General features: G+C 41.8%; 1 protein-coding gene across 3 annotated transcripts; it reads right to left on the reverse strand.

Moving 5' to 3' along the window:
• Nucleotides 1-83: 83 nt before the first annotated feature.
• Nucleotides 84-12,927, reverse strand: LOC120452507 (histone-lysine N-methyltransferase, H3 lysine-79 specific). 3 transcript variants are annotated; one of them, XM_039636759.2, is made up of 5 exons: nt 12,762-12,927; nt 11,424-11,556; nt 3,413-3,610; nt 1,377-1,978; nt 84-1,168 (listed from the first exon to the last, which is right to left on the reverse strand). In XM_039636759.2, the coding sequence occupies exons 2-5, from the start codon at nt 11,469-11,471 to the stop codon at nt 913-915; spliced, it is 1,104 nt and encodes a 367-aa protein (XP_039492693.1). In that variant the 5' UTR covers nt 11,472-11,556; nt 12,762-12,927; the 3' UTR covers nt 84-912. The 3 variants fall into 3 exon arrangements, with proteins under 3 accessions (XP_039492693.1, XP_039492694.1, XP_039492695.1); XM_039636760.1 differs by lacking the exons at nt 11,424-11,556; nt 12,762-12,927 and adding an exon at nt 3,854-4,165; XM_039636761.1 differs by lacking the exons at nt 11,424-11,556; nt 12,762-12,927 and adding an exon at nt 3,745-4,165.
• Nucleotides 12,928-14,731: the final 1,804 nt, after the last annotated feature.

Below are 14,731 nucleotides of genomic sequence, written 5' to 3' on the forward strand. Positions count from 1 at the left end.
GAACTTCCCTAACATGACCATTCCGCTTCCATGGGAAAAACAAAAGAAGAGGCTCCTAAGTACATAGAGAAAAGGACACAGCGTTTGTTCCAACACAACTTTCACTTTATTTTAAAAAACATTCTCACGTACAACATGACTTGGCTCGATATGAGTGCAGTTCGATATTGAGGTTTCTGGGATATACATATATGTATTATAAATTGGTGTATAGATTGTTTTGTGGTGGATGCTTGTTTAACAATTGAGGTTACGGTTTTTTTTTAATAGAACGTTTGTGGTTTAATACTTGGGAAAGCTAAAAAATAAATTAAAATTACACGTCAACAGTTGGCCAATTTCGTGTTTTTGCGATTCAGAGCAGTCCAGTGGATGGTTGTGTTTTCTGGCGACTATATACAATTAACATTAATAATTCTCATAACTAAATTATACACAGTGTGATTAAAGCTAGAGTCATACAAAAAGTAAACATAATGGGGGCAGGAGGGCGGACAGGAGGACAGAAGGCTTCCGAATCTGTACGACGCGGTGTTCAGATCGGATCTTGCAAGCAAATTGGCGGCAATTATACAGGGCTGACACAAGATCAAAATAAGGGGGACAGATCGGCCTTGTCATCGTACTACAGGTTTACATAGCGCAGCGCTTAGTATATAGTTTAGGTATATAGTTTAGTTTAGGTTTTAGCTCAGTTACTCAATTACATTACATAATGTTTAATCGTATAGGTAAGGTATCGCGCATACGTGTCGATAGATATCATTATTTTTATATTACATTTAAAGTGCGGCATTTCCGTGTGATGCAACATGCTGACCTAAGTCGTCTCCCCAATGCGCGGCAATTAAAAACGAATTGTAAAATTAACTCTCTGCGTAATTAGGCTAGATTGCGTCCCGCCGACGGATGCTACAACTCAAAGAAGTCGTCCTGCTGCTTCTCCAGCCGCTTAAGCGAATTCTGGACTCGTCGCGTCTGTGTCGTGTTCAACAGGTGCGCCGTGTCCGAGGAGTTCCCGCTGCCCGTCGAACTGTGGCGCTGGTACTGCGACGGACGGTCGTTGTTGTTGGTCTTGTAGGAGTTGTTCAGCGGATGGCGGCGCTGTGGGAAAACGTCGGCGGTGGCACTGATGCAGATGTCCGCTTCACTTTGACTGCTGACCAGGCTGAAAAGTGGAAATGAAAGCATAAGTTGATGCAATCTAAAAAGAACGTCACTTCATGAACTATCAGTTTCAGTTTCTATTGGTTCTGTCAGTTGATCAAATTATGATTAATTGATCTCGATAAAAATGTTTTAAATACCCATATCGACAGCCGAATGATTTAAAATGTTGATTGATTATGTCTTTTTCAAGTGGTGGAACTACTTACTCCTTGGAGCGCTCCACATATTTGCGCGACTCGGAAATGGTGTTGTCTATCTTGTTGAGGAAGTCGTTCATGCATTTCCTGTTCTCCTCCTCGGGCGTCATTGCGGCCACCGAGTCCAGGCTCTTGCTCTGCTTGCCGCTGCAACCACCGTGGCCGTGCATCATCGATGGATCCTCGTCGCCGGCCTGCACCACCAGCAGCTCCCCGGCAATGGAGTACGGCCGTTGTGGGGGCTGTTGCTGCTGCTGTTGGTTGCCGCCGGAACGCGATCCTCCAGAGATGGGACCGGTGCCACTTGTGTTGCAGCTGCTGCTGCTCCCACTGCTGCTGCTGCTGCTACTGTTGCTGCTGCTGATGTCGTTGCTCTTCATGAAGCTCTTGCTGCTCTGGCTCAGATTGTTGGCATTGTTGTGCGCCTCCCGCTGTCCATTGGCATACGGAGTGCCCGGTGGCGTGGCCAGCACGGCATCGAAGGCGGCTATCGAATCGCCAGGCACCTGGGGATAGTACGGGGAGTTCTTCTCCACTGGCACCAGGAGAAACTGACGCAGGAACAGGCTGTCCGAGGCGAAGAGCCGGTTGGCCCGTCTTATTTGCTCCGTCTGAAATGCAATACACGGGATTTATTTATAAGCTGACGGAGCTCATCAATTACGGACAATTGAAGCGCTGACACATGATTGATGGATGAGATTGATCGACGGATGGATGAGCAGGCCAAGACGCATATAGATGCATATGTATATGGCCAATCGGGTCAAGTGGCATGCAACGATTTTTTCTGCCTTGGCTTACAGCACAGCGACGTCTCGGATCTGTCGAGTCAATAAACTTAATCTGGCTTTAGGCAAATATTAGACCAGTGCTAACTGAACAGTCGAGCTCTCGTTGTGGACATAAATCATATGCAGCAATCTGTCAAGTCGCAAGAGGGTGTCTAAATAGGGGGCTGCAGCATTTTCCACAGGTCCACTGTGATAACGTGATACTGTGATACTGATAAAGATCCAGACTAACTGCTAGATACTTGTATCTCGACTGACTGGACTGTCCCTTCCCACATGTAGCTATCTTATATTTGTCCAAGTCACTAGAAGACTTATCACATCCCCCGCAACTTTGGAAAGGTGTGGGTACGCTCGTAAATTCCAAGAAGTCACCGAGTGGCATGTGGTTGGGGCAGATGGAAGTTACCCGGGCAACATGGCCATTATTGAATCGAAACACTCAAATCCCAGGGAGTTGGCATTTAAAATGAAAAGCACTCGCGTGCTGGCAGCACTAGTAAAGCTTCCCAGAGGGCGTAAGAAATCAATGGATGTGGCGAAATGATTTGGTCAAGATTCAAAGTTTCTATAGAAGAATATAGTGGGAAATGGCGTGATGGTTCAGTGGCTTGGGTTTGGGAAGTTGCACTTTTCTGTGTTTAAGTTTTGGAATTACGAAAGTTCAAAGGCTGCATTCTAAGATCAATAAATTCAAATGAAGCGGCTGACATTTAACATTCAACGGGGTTAGCGTGTCAGCAGTGGCTTTAGTTGTTGATAAACCTATTTTGAGGTGCAATTAAATATAGTACATGGCTAAAGGGTTTTTTTCCATGCGGGCACTGCATATACATATGTACTGGTACTTTTGCATATTTGCAAACTACAAACGATAGAAAGATACATTTGAAAGATGAAAATCCAGAAGCTGGCTTGGATTGTTACTTTCTATGGAAGTTGATTTTATAGTGAAGCCTTCATGACGTGTAGAATAGTCAAGAAGGTGTGAACTTCAGTTGGAAATACTCCTCCACGTGTCAATACTTCACTTGAATAAGCGGCAATCGAAGCAAAGCAAAACAATGGCCATTGTATGGGAATGGGGAGCTCCTCCAAGTGGTTAAGATGCCATGAAGCACCGGGAAGTGGTGGCCACCTTATGCACTCTTGGAGCTTCCCGCTGTCTTGGCTGTGGCGCATTGTCGAGGAATGTGGAATGCGGTTGATTATGATTGGCTTATACTGTACTTCTCGCGAGGATTGACTCACCGTGCAGCCGTACTTGAGGGCGATGCCCTGCAGCGTGTCCGTCTTCTCGACGATGTGCCGGATGAGGGTCTCATTGTTCCGGAGGCTGTTGCAGCAGGTGCTCCCGTAGCGCTTGAGGGTGCGCCCGGAGTCCCGGATCGATTGCTTCTCGTTGAACATGAATTCCGAGTCATCCATGTCGGGGACGATCTCTTGAAACTGCAATGGATTTGAGAATGGATTGGTATATTAATGGTTGGTATATTATTGTATTATGTTTATTATTTAGTGATGTCATGGCCAATAGGCAACGCACACAGACACAGACACAGGCGCTATACGCACACACGTACATATGTAATTGTAATTTTGTTACACAGGCACTGATTTTGAACGCAGTGTTGGGGCGACTAAAGTGAAATGCGACTTATTTCCGCATTAACTAATTATGCGCGCACTCACCCGAACGCCGCTCCTTTGTAACGGTAAATGCAACTGCAACTGCTGCTGCTGCTGCAACTGTTACTGTTACTCCGCCGCAGAGCCCCAACTCACACACAAACGCACACACCCATGGCAGGCCTTTCAAAACAGAGCGAGCGAGATGGCGCTAGAGAGAGAGTGGGAGTGGATGAGTTGTGGTGGCGTCTTTACCGCCCAGCCCTCTCACTCTGCTAATAAATTGCGCTAATATTTGCACACGCGAGTGCACTGTTTTATGGCAATTTGCGATTTTTCGATCCAATTGTGATTTTCTGTTTACTACGTGCTGCAGTGTTACCAGATGCAGCGTGAGCTACAAAGCCAATGGGACCACTTTCACCTTCATTTCGCGTTGCCAGACTGTCTAGTCTTGGCGCGAAATTTAAAATTTTCAACTGCTCCTTAAATATTTTAAATTAGTAACGAAAAGCTAAATTAATCACTTTCGAATAGTTTGGTCAGTAGACATGAGCACATAATTCACCTTGCATTTAAATAACTTCTTTAAGCTTACTAAATCTGATATTAATGGAAAGTAAAAGGTGAAAATGCTCTGTTCACGAATAATTAATATATTAAAATTAGTTTTGTTACAAACTAGCGAAAATGGCGCTGCCACCCAGAGCGAACAAATTGGCGCGCATTTGAAATGGAGAGCAGCCAGAGCACTTTTATTTGCTTTTGCTTTGTTTTAAACATCCAGACGCTGTTCATTTTTCAGTTTGTTGGTGTTTCTCCACCTGCGGTGGGTAATTTTTTCACGTGATCGGCAACGTAAACGTCTTCAAATGTATTGTATATATTTAGCCAGTCAGTCAGTCAGTTCGAACCTGTTTGAACAAAGCAGGTCGCCAGTGGGTTTGTTATTTTTATGTATTTCATCCCAGCACCATCATCAACAGCTGCTGCAAATATTGAAATTAGTGCGGTGCCTGCCGGTGGACGACGTGCCGTGCCACTGCCTGATAATTAACATGTGACTTTATTCATTAATGGTAGCTGAACATTGTATGCGCAATATTGCTGCATTATTGCACTGCCCCGGCACAATAACTACCGCATATTTGCATTGCGGGCTTTGGCCATAATCGACGTGAAACCAGGCGCGTTTAAGGTCAACAAGTTGTTATTACACATTACCATGCTTTCTGCTCAAATGAGACACAATCTTTGGCTCCACTTAATTTGCCTTTCAGCGGTGTTACTTCCTATGTTTTGTTTATCTTAAGTTCACAGTCAAGCAAGAACCATAACAATTTCTTGTCTTTGAACCTAGAACAAAGCAACCAATACATTATTTTTATCATTTACTAAAGTGACTAAGATCTGGTTTTCTATAATGTTCAACTTGGAAAAAGTGGTGACTCTGTTCTCCGTATTGGTCGCCATTTATTTATGTTTGGCAAATATTTTGCAGATAAGCTGCGCAGATAAGGAACTCACACTTCTAAGGCAGCCGAAGCTTCAGCGTTGTGCTCTCTATAAAGTGTTCTTTAGTTATACAGATACCCTATGTATTCTATATATTTATGTAGTTCATCCAGCGACTGATGAACGGTCATTGACATGGCATCGAAATACAATACGCATACGCCGTGGTGTACGAATCAGAATTTGTGCAGGTAGTATTTGATTGCCTGGAAGTTAGTGACCTGCGGAGAAAGCTCTCACCATTGGCCATTCCGAGCACAGTAGGAAAACACCTGATTAATCAGCACACGAGCTGAGCTTCTGAGACATGATCGTACTGTAAGTGATTGCCTTATTGTTTGTGTGCGCGTTCATTGGCGCAGAAATGAATGTTAAATGCCACTTTTTGGCACTTTGGCTCTAACAGAGCGACATCATTGAGATATCAGCATCAGCATCAGACATGCACGGCTGGCGCTTCTTCACTTTGTGAGTCACTAATTTGTGTGAATTTGCGGGGCAGCGAGTTCGCCGCTTGATGGGAAATTATCGTCCACGTTCAAAGAACTGCCAGCGTCGAAGGTCAAGACTTTGAGCCACGTTGGTCAGCTTTTCGTTTTGTCGTTATTTCGTTGGCCGAATGGCCCATAATCAGAGCCATAAATTATGCGGCTAATGTGCGGCTCAGGCAATCATAAATTCAACGATATCGTTCGTAATCTATTTCAATTTGCTGCCTTTCAATCGCGCTCAAATTGCAGCTGTTTGTTTGTGCGGTGTGTTTTTATTTTTATTTTCATTTTCAGATTTATGGAATTGTGCAAGCACACGAAAATTATAACCGAAGGTTGAAGTTGAGCATAACTAGGTAAATAGCCGGGCACTATCTCTAGTATTAATTAAAGCCCCCGAAAATGGGGAATTGCAAATTGATAAACAGCAAGCGGTACGAATCGGGAGCAGACAACCAAAACAATTGTATGCATGATACGTGACTGAGAAGTGAGAAGCTCCATATACATATACCTATTCAGATATCTGCTGGAGCTCAGTGCTTGTGCTACTGTTGATATATAATGCCGCGATAATGCCAAACAAAGAGGCTTCTTGGCAGCCAGACACGTGATCTCTTGTGGATTCTCTCGCTCATTCGATACTAAATATTGACTTGGCCATATCTGGATATCTGGCCTATGCAGATGATTCAGACTGTCCAAAGGTTAAGTCCTATACGAAAATATTATATTACACTATGAACAGTATCTAATTCAAACAGTCCTCGACCTAAAACTGCAGATATGATGTATAGTTGAGGTGATTCATGACAAATTCTAAGCCAGCTAGTAAACAATGTCGTGTTTGTTAGCGAATCAATCAGGGCAACTAAATCCCCAACTAAACCTTGACTCAAATGCCACACAATTTGCATCCTTCTGCAGCAGCAACCTCACGCTTTGTCTTATGGGGGGAATTACTGGAGAAAGCCCCATATTGAAGTGAATTTACAAGCTCAAGTTGTCCACGGCGTTATCAATGAACCGCTTGTATAACCCGCATATGAATGTCTAGAGCCCATAAGTCAAGTGTCCGGGTCTTAAGTGGTCTTTGCGTTTGCTTTATTTATATTTGGCGATAAATAAAATGGATGGGTCGCTGGTTCTCGGTTCGCGGTTCTTGTCTTCTAGTTCTTTCAGTTCTTTCAGTAGTACACAAGTTTATCGTGTAGACAAGTGCTTTTGGCACCTGTAAGTTGAACAATTGAAGGGCAAGTTGTTTCCTTATAACTTGTAATTACTGCTGCTACGTGCAAGTTCCATCAACGTGACATTTTATGATATTTAAAATATTTAACCAAGAAGCTAATGATTGGGGAGGGCTACCTCGTAGCTGTTGGGGTATATTAGCTATAAGCTTTTTGTTCATGAGAACTCTTTAATCGAGTGGTTGGGCAATATTTTTGTGCAATATTTGCGGCTGAAACTTAATTGGCAGTGTGACAAAAACGAAGCAGTAAATGCTTTCAAGATCTTGAAATAAATAAAACAATAGCTGATGTTTGTTAGACAAGTGGGAAATGGAACCCTTCAAATAATCAATCTCTATAAACGTTGTTTTATTTCCTAATGACGTTACACTTAGGCGTGTGATTGATTGTCCGCTGCCTTTCATAATACCCACATGTACTTACATATATATATAGATACTTGTACTATACGATGGTTGTGGGTCATTAAAAAGCATCTGAGCTGTGAGCAGCCATCGAATGACTATCAATATGATTTATGAAATTATTAATTATATGTCTACAGCTACTTGAGTTCTTGTTGTGCAGTGTTTGCCTTGGTTTTTCTTTCAGAATGGGGGTTTCTGTGGCTCCAGGCTCCAGTGGCTTTTGGATGACTAATTATTTTTGTTGATAAGATTGCCTTTACCTTTGTGCGCAGAAGAGGTGCAGCCCTCGTTTATGATCAATAAAAGGTGCGATCAAAGATATGAGTGCTACGCCACACAATGCACATACAAGGAAATTTTGTTCGGGGTTCTGGAAATTTACGTCTTTCGGCCACAAAATCGTTCGATCAGCACGTTCGAATTCGAATGATAAGAGTGCTGTGTGTGTGAAAGTCAAGGCCAGTTCTCCAGTTCTTAAAAATCAGCAGCAAAAGGGCCTTAAAGTCGGTCTATTTGTTCTTTGGACAAAGGCGGACTTATCTCTGTCTCTTTTCGGAATTGTTTTCCCATTTTCATGCTGATTAATCGTATTTATAAGCCAGCGCCACAATCGAAACAATAACGCATATGAATCGCTGAATTTCTGTAGATTGACACCTTATTTATAAGCAATTCGAACCGGTTGCAACCGCTAAATCAGACAAAAACTTAAATATAGACAGCCAGCAATCGCAAATAGTCTACACAGTAAAATCCAAACAATCAAATAAAATAAAAAACCAGCACGAAAACCAGTCTTTAGATCGCACTGTGCAGCAGGAAGGCGAACTTCGTGGTTAATTTTAACTCCGAGAATGGTAGAGACACTTCAACTGACTCACTGGCATTCCCGAGTTGAACTTGGGATTTCGCACATTGAAGAACATCTTGGTAAACCCAGGGAAAATCTGTGATTTTTTCAGGTACCACGCGGTATCATTCAAAATGTGATGATGTTCCCCTAGTTTTATATACACATTAAGTAGCAATTTTAAGCTTGGCAACCTCTGAGAGAGTATTGCTATAGAGCAATATATATAGATCAGCCCGAAGTTCACTAATTAGTTTTCGTGTCTTAATTATTGCACTCAATAAAAAACCCAGTTTTTAGCAATCTGAAAGGCAGTTGAACGTAACATATTTTTAGACCAGACAGTAAATTTGTTAGCATTCAAAACCTAAACTCTGTTCGAGCTTAAAGTACAAAAAGCCGCTTTCCTTTGCTTCACAAAACATTCTCTTTTTAACGCAGACATAAATAAATTAGTTAACAAATAAAAAAGCTGGAGCATGTGACGGAAATAAACAAGATTTTATATGCACAGGTTTTTAACGAAATAGACACAGTAGCCCAACTCGCAGTACTTAACTATAGTTAAGTATACACATTTATAGAACCAAACAAATTGTTGCAATGTACGAGTATTGCATCTTTCACTGCTGTGATATGCAATTAAATGGTGTAATAGCTACCAAATGGCGGCCTAAACTTTTGCGCGTGACCCAAATTCGTGTTGAACTTAATTATACTTAGCTGAAGTTATCGCCAAACAAGCGTGAGTAACAGGCCAACCTCGCTTTGTTGGCCCGCCCGCATGCAAAGCCATTACCAAATCGGAGGGACTTTCGGTTAGCAGTTAAGCAGTTAAGCAGTTGAGCAGTTGAGCAGCTAAACAAGGCCAAAACACCACCCACAGCTGGGTGGCCAACATGGTAGCGATCAGCCGAAGATACACCTGTATTTAAATGTAAGTGTGCCAGTCGAGCGAACGAACTACATGTCATGTATGTATGTTCACAGCCGAAGGACAAAGTTTGATGGCTCTTTGCTGGAATTTCCGAGCGTATTACTCGATCTCAACTGCAGATTGGATGAGGTGCATTGCCCCCTTTTAGCCTAAAGGATCTGGTTGCAAGGTTGAGGATATTTATAGAGGAGCAGAAATGAACTTTATAATTTGTGCCATGTGCATTGGCCCAATTAGCGGCTGCAGTCAGCGTATAAAATGCATTTTGTGCTCGCTTCAACTTGTTCTCGCTTTCAGCACGGCGAGAAATTGTATCTGCATCTGCATGCATTGCAAGTATCTCAACTTGTGCATTGTCTATTTTTGCCTATCTAAAATGGTCTAGAATGCTAAATGAAGTAAATACTAATTTGATAACCAGTTTCGTTATTGTAGCAATAAAATTCAGTTTCTGCTTATTCACACTTCTTTTAAAATAATGCAAAGTACGTCACTGAATATTTAAAGATCACTTTCGTTGAGCTTTATGTTCTAATTCTAGTTTTTGATACAGAGTGCAAATGAGTAAAGTATCTTGCAATCTTCTGGTTATTGCTTGTGATTAAGTCCCCATTTTTACCAATAAAAAGCAGCATTTAAGCAGTTATTTCTCCGCGTGCACTGGTTGTGCTGCATGGCTATTTTTCCACACTCGTGGAAACACAAACTCATTGGCCATTTGCAATTCAAGCGGGGAGCCGCATAAGTTGCTGGCTGAAGCTGCTTTTGGCTTTGCTTTTGGCTTTTGCTTTTGGCCAGATGTACTCGTTGCTGGCTTACTCATCGCGTTGGTTCGCTGGCCACGATCTTAGCACACTTTGGTGCCCCACTCGGATTCGGAATTGGATTTGGAAACGGATTCGGATTGCAACAGCAACAGCGTACTCACACGCCGCCAGCAGAGATACACAAAATAATAAATAAATAAAGCGACACCAGATAGAGAGTGGAAAAGAACCCGAGGAATCGGTCTCGGATTTGGAATCGCAAGAGTAACGCTCATTCAGAAAGCCAGTTGCCTTTTTTCCCGGGTAATGCGAGACCATTTCGACATGATCGTGTTTCGCAGAATAATTTATTATTTTGTTTGCCAGTTTGCAAGTTTGCCAGTTTGCCTGTTGCCAAGTGTCTTTTGGCCAGGTCTTTCTTAAATGCGGTTAAGCACTCCGGCTTCACAGCCACTTCCCCTTCCATCCCAGCGGGCCAAGTTCTCATCGCCGATCGTGGGATGTGCTACTATGTATATACACATATACCACACCATACCACCATACATATATACCACATAGCCTACAATAGGGGTCAAAATAGTAGGTTATAATGTCTGGCTATAATAATGTATTAAGTATAAGCCAAACTTTTCTTTTCTTCATTTTCTAGCTAGTTCTGTTCACTTTCCTTTAATGTAAATCATACACTAGATAGAACAACTACCTTCTTGGCCGCGACTGTCTTGCATTGGCTCAGACTTCGGCCCAAAGCCACAACCTGAAGCCAAAGAGCTAACGACCGCTTATTGCCGTGACTCCGCAGCCTTTCGCGAATCCGCAATGTAGCAAAATATTAATGATCGCACACCAACAGCCCACAGAAGTTGGGTTCACTTCTGCAGGAAAGCCACACAATACTGTCGTCATTTCAGCGGATTGCCACAGGCAAAAGCGTTTTGAAGGGGCAAAGCCGTTAAGACCCCATCGCTTGGGGTCTTCAAAAAAATATGAGCTCCACGCTTTCAGAGATCTTCGAGATGGAAACAAAGACACAGACTTAAAAGTTATATATGCATAGGAAGTGTATTTTACTGAGCTACGTTTGCTACACTGCACATCTCACATTTTTGCACTTTTCCTGCGTTCGATAAAAGTTAAACAAATAGTTTTTAAACAAACACCGCAAATTAGCGGATCAAACTGTGGAGTGTCATGGATCTTTTGTTCGGATCAATTTGTTAGGCGTTTTGCCGCCCCAAACGATTGTAATTCCATCTGTGATTTGTGTACGCCCTAATTGTAAGTCGATTACCAGTTTCCCTGTTCAGTAATTATGGATTTATGGATAATTGGCTGCGACACCTTCTTAGCCTTCAGTGATTACCTGATTACCTTTCTAATGCAAGTAGTATTACTAACTGAATTGCTTACCTGCGAGTGCAGCTTCCAATCCTTGTAGGCCTTCACAATGTAATCCATTTCCGTGGGCTTGTCTGTTCTGTTTTTTCCGTTTTCAGCTTTTCCGCTTTTCAGCTTCTGTTTCAGATTTTTACTGGACGATCGCCTGCATCGAAGAACATAAAAATACTAAGTACGGTCACTGCACTCACTGATAGCAATTAGCAATTAACTCAAGTTCGTTTTGGTTTTATTATTATTTTTTAGTTATTATTATTATATATTATGAAACAATTAAACGCTTTTCAAGATTTCGAGATTTCTGTTTCATGTTTCTTTGTTTTCTTTTCTTTTCGGTGGCTGCCATCAAACATGGTTGTGCAATTTCCGAGTAATTGTTCAACAGGCTTTACTTTAGATTGGGCTTCTCGCTTTAATCAAGGCTGGCAACTACAAATCTCCCGTCTTTCCTCGTCTTTTCTGTCTTTCTTCAGTCTTTCCTCTGTGTCTTTCTGCACTTGTGCAAATCTCCAGAGCTCGTGGGCGTCACTTTGTGGGTGTGTGCGTGTGTGTGGGTGAGTGGGAGTGTGCCAGTGACGTGTGTGAGCGAGTGGGTACAGTGGGGCCTCAGCAAGATGCACAGAGCAGCAACAATTTGGGATTTAATAATCTAATAGAAAAAGGCTTTCTTTCAGCAAATGATAGAAGAAGTTAAGCTATAAGATACAATCAAATAAGCAGTGGAAGCCAACGAATGTCGTAATTATATCAATTTAAACCAAATTATAATTAACTTCAGAAGTTGAGAGGCACACAAAGTGAAGGTCTTGCGGCCTTCCGAGTTATAGAGTTTGAACTGTATGCGAATTTGTTTTCCGGCTGCGACAAATGGAAATGGAAATTTGTATGTACCGCGCTTCGTGATATTTTGCCAATTGCTACTTTTTATCTAGAGAACAAATATCCATTAGCTGCTAGGATTTTTCTTGTTACATTTCGTGCTGATGCTGAATGCTGTTACTTAAGTTATTAGTTTGATTGTTGCTGCTGCTGTGGGACAACGAGCTGCTTTTGTTTATGGTTTATATTTTTCCATCGCTTTTTTTTCGTTTTTTTAGTTTTTTTAGTTTTTCGTTTTGTTTTGTCACAATGCAAATGGGTAGATCACCGCACCGAGTGTAAATACACACAATTGAGTTGAGTCCAGATGCTCGTCGCTTGTCCCATGGCAACGACAGCAGCCGTTCTCTAAGTTTAGTGGCTTAGTAGTTGTTGTGCATATATTTCACTTAATAGCAACTCTTCGTTTATAAAAATTTGTACATTTATGTGTATGCGTCGTATATGTGTATTCATCTTTTCGGCACTCACAAACACAGATACAAAAGCGGCGACGGCGACGACAACGCGATATATTTTATACGTTTTTTTCCAGCTTTTTTTCGCCGCTAAACGGAGACACTAACTAAATGAACTTAGCCCAAACAACTAAGAGCGCAGCAGGCGAGCGACCAACTCCAAGCAGCACTCAAAAACAAGTGACTGCTCCACCGACTGGCGAACCAGCGACGAGCGATTGTGATTGCGATTCTCCGCGTGCCCGGGGAGACTCTCTTCCAGAAGACTCTCTTTGCGCGCTCAGCTGGGCTCTTGGCTCTCGGCTTTCAGCTTTCGGTTTCGGTTTCTTCGGCTGGAATTGGAATTGAAGAATGGCATTAGCGCGTACTGGAAGTGCACACACACACACTCACTCAATCGATTCGTGGATGTTGGCTTCGTTCACTTCCCGCCTGTGAATTACTTTTCCAAGTACTCACTATACGAATGAGTTGGATGATTGTGCCTAATTCGAGTGATAATAGTGATAGCAAACACGTTGGACTGGCCAGCTGGGAAAGAGAAGAGTACAGGCACAGTGGGCGCATGATATGATGAACTGTGCTGTATTTTGTTCCATTCACTTGGCGTATAACTAAGAAACACCATACTCTGACTTAGTTAAAATTACTCATACGCAGCGTTGTCCTTTAAATAAGCCGTGTTTAAACAGAAAGCAGCATTTCCTGTGATTTAAATAAGCAAATAAATTATAAAACAGGTGGCATTAGCATTAAGTTTTAAGTAATCAGTTCCATCTTACTTATGTAATTTATGTAAGGATTAAAAAGAGATTTTAATATTATATAGACTGCAAACACTGTACACACTTAATCGCATGTAGTATGTACCCGCAAACTTGTGATATTCATCTAAGCAACTCTCTCTTTGTTTTTGTGGCCCTCTTCTGGGTTATTAAATGATAACTGGATGGCGGTGACAGGTGCACAAGTACAATGACAATCACGTTCCCCGCGTTTTCAATTGGGTTTTATTGTTTTTCTCGCGCAGTTCGTCATAGGATTAATTAGCATGCATGATAAGCCCACGATCTGTGGAGAAATCCCTTTTTTCCAGCGATGAGCGGGGAATTTTCCAGCGAACGGACGTCATCGTTTGCATTGCAGGTTGCGGTAAAAGTAAGGAATAGCTATTTTTGGAAATCCGGTGATAGTGAGTGTGCTGCTGCTGTCAAAACAAAAGTTTCATTATGATTAGGCCAACGAATTCGTGTTGTTTTCGGCGCAGATAAGCGGCGAATGACTGTCACAGTACAAGGTAATCCATGTTAGATATATTGTTATCGATGCCCCATACCCCTTATCACTGCGCACCTAAACGGACCGACTAACCATGAGGCGTGGACAGCGTCAGCTGCCAAAAACAAGCAGCGATCTGCTCCTGTTGCCAATCGCTGATAGTCCAAGTTACAAGCAGTTGATAAATTTGTTTATGTTTTCGTATTCAATATAGGAAGTACCTAGCCTTAAACACTTAATTGCATATATGGTAAATGTAAAGTAAAAAAATATGAAATGATTGATAAAACTTTATACAAAGAGTAATACCTCTTAAGGATCCTAACAATTTACAAATATGCAAACAATAGTTGTTATGATTACTAAGCTACTTGCATATAAATATATCTTAATATAAAATTGTGTTTTATGGTTAACCATAATCATATATTTAGTCTGTAGTTAAAGTATTTATTATTATAAATATATGATTTTTATTTATTAAGTAATTACCGAATTCAGGCCAAAACTATTAACACGTCCTTCTTTTGGAAACTTTCTACACTAAATACAATAACTTTTATGAGATAACATCCCCAGAATGTAGGTCACCATTTTTAGTCGCTGAATAAGAGTTTTGCAGGCACTCAGTGATTCAATTTCCTGCGAATTTTTATTCACTTTCGTGAAACGGCGTCCAAATGACGTCGATTTAAGCCACCGAAT

The sequence above is a fragment of the Drosophila santomea genome, chromosome 3R, assembly GCF_016746245.2.
Source record: "Drosophila santomea strain STO CAGO 1482 chromosome 3R, Prin_Dsan_1.1, whole genome shotgun sequence".
Taxonomy (NCBI): domain Eukaryota; kingdom Metazoa; phylum Arthropoda; class Insecta; order Diptera; family Drosophilidae; genus Drosophila; species Drosophila santomea.

Coding starts and splice junctions, on each gene's coding strand:
- LOC120452507 (XM_039636759.2), bottom strand. CDS start 11,471: ATGGATTACATTGTGAAGGCCTACAAGGATTGGAAGCTGCACTCGCAG. Junction 3,611..11,423: donor ATTGGAAGCTGCACTCGCAG/GTAAGCAATTCA, acceptor AATCCATTGCAG/TTTCAAGAGATCGTCCCCGA. Junction 1,979..3,412: donor CCCTCAAGTACGGCTGCACG/GTGAGTCAATCC, acceptor ATTGCATTTCAG/ACGGAGCAAATAAGACGGGC.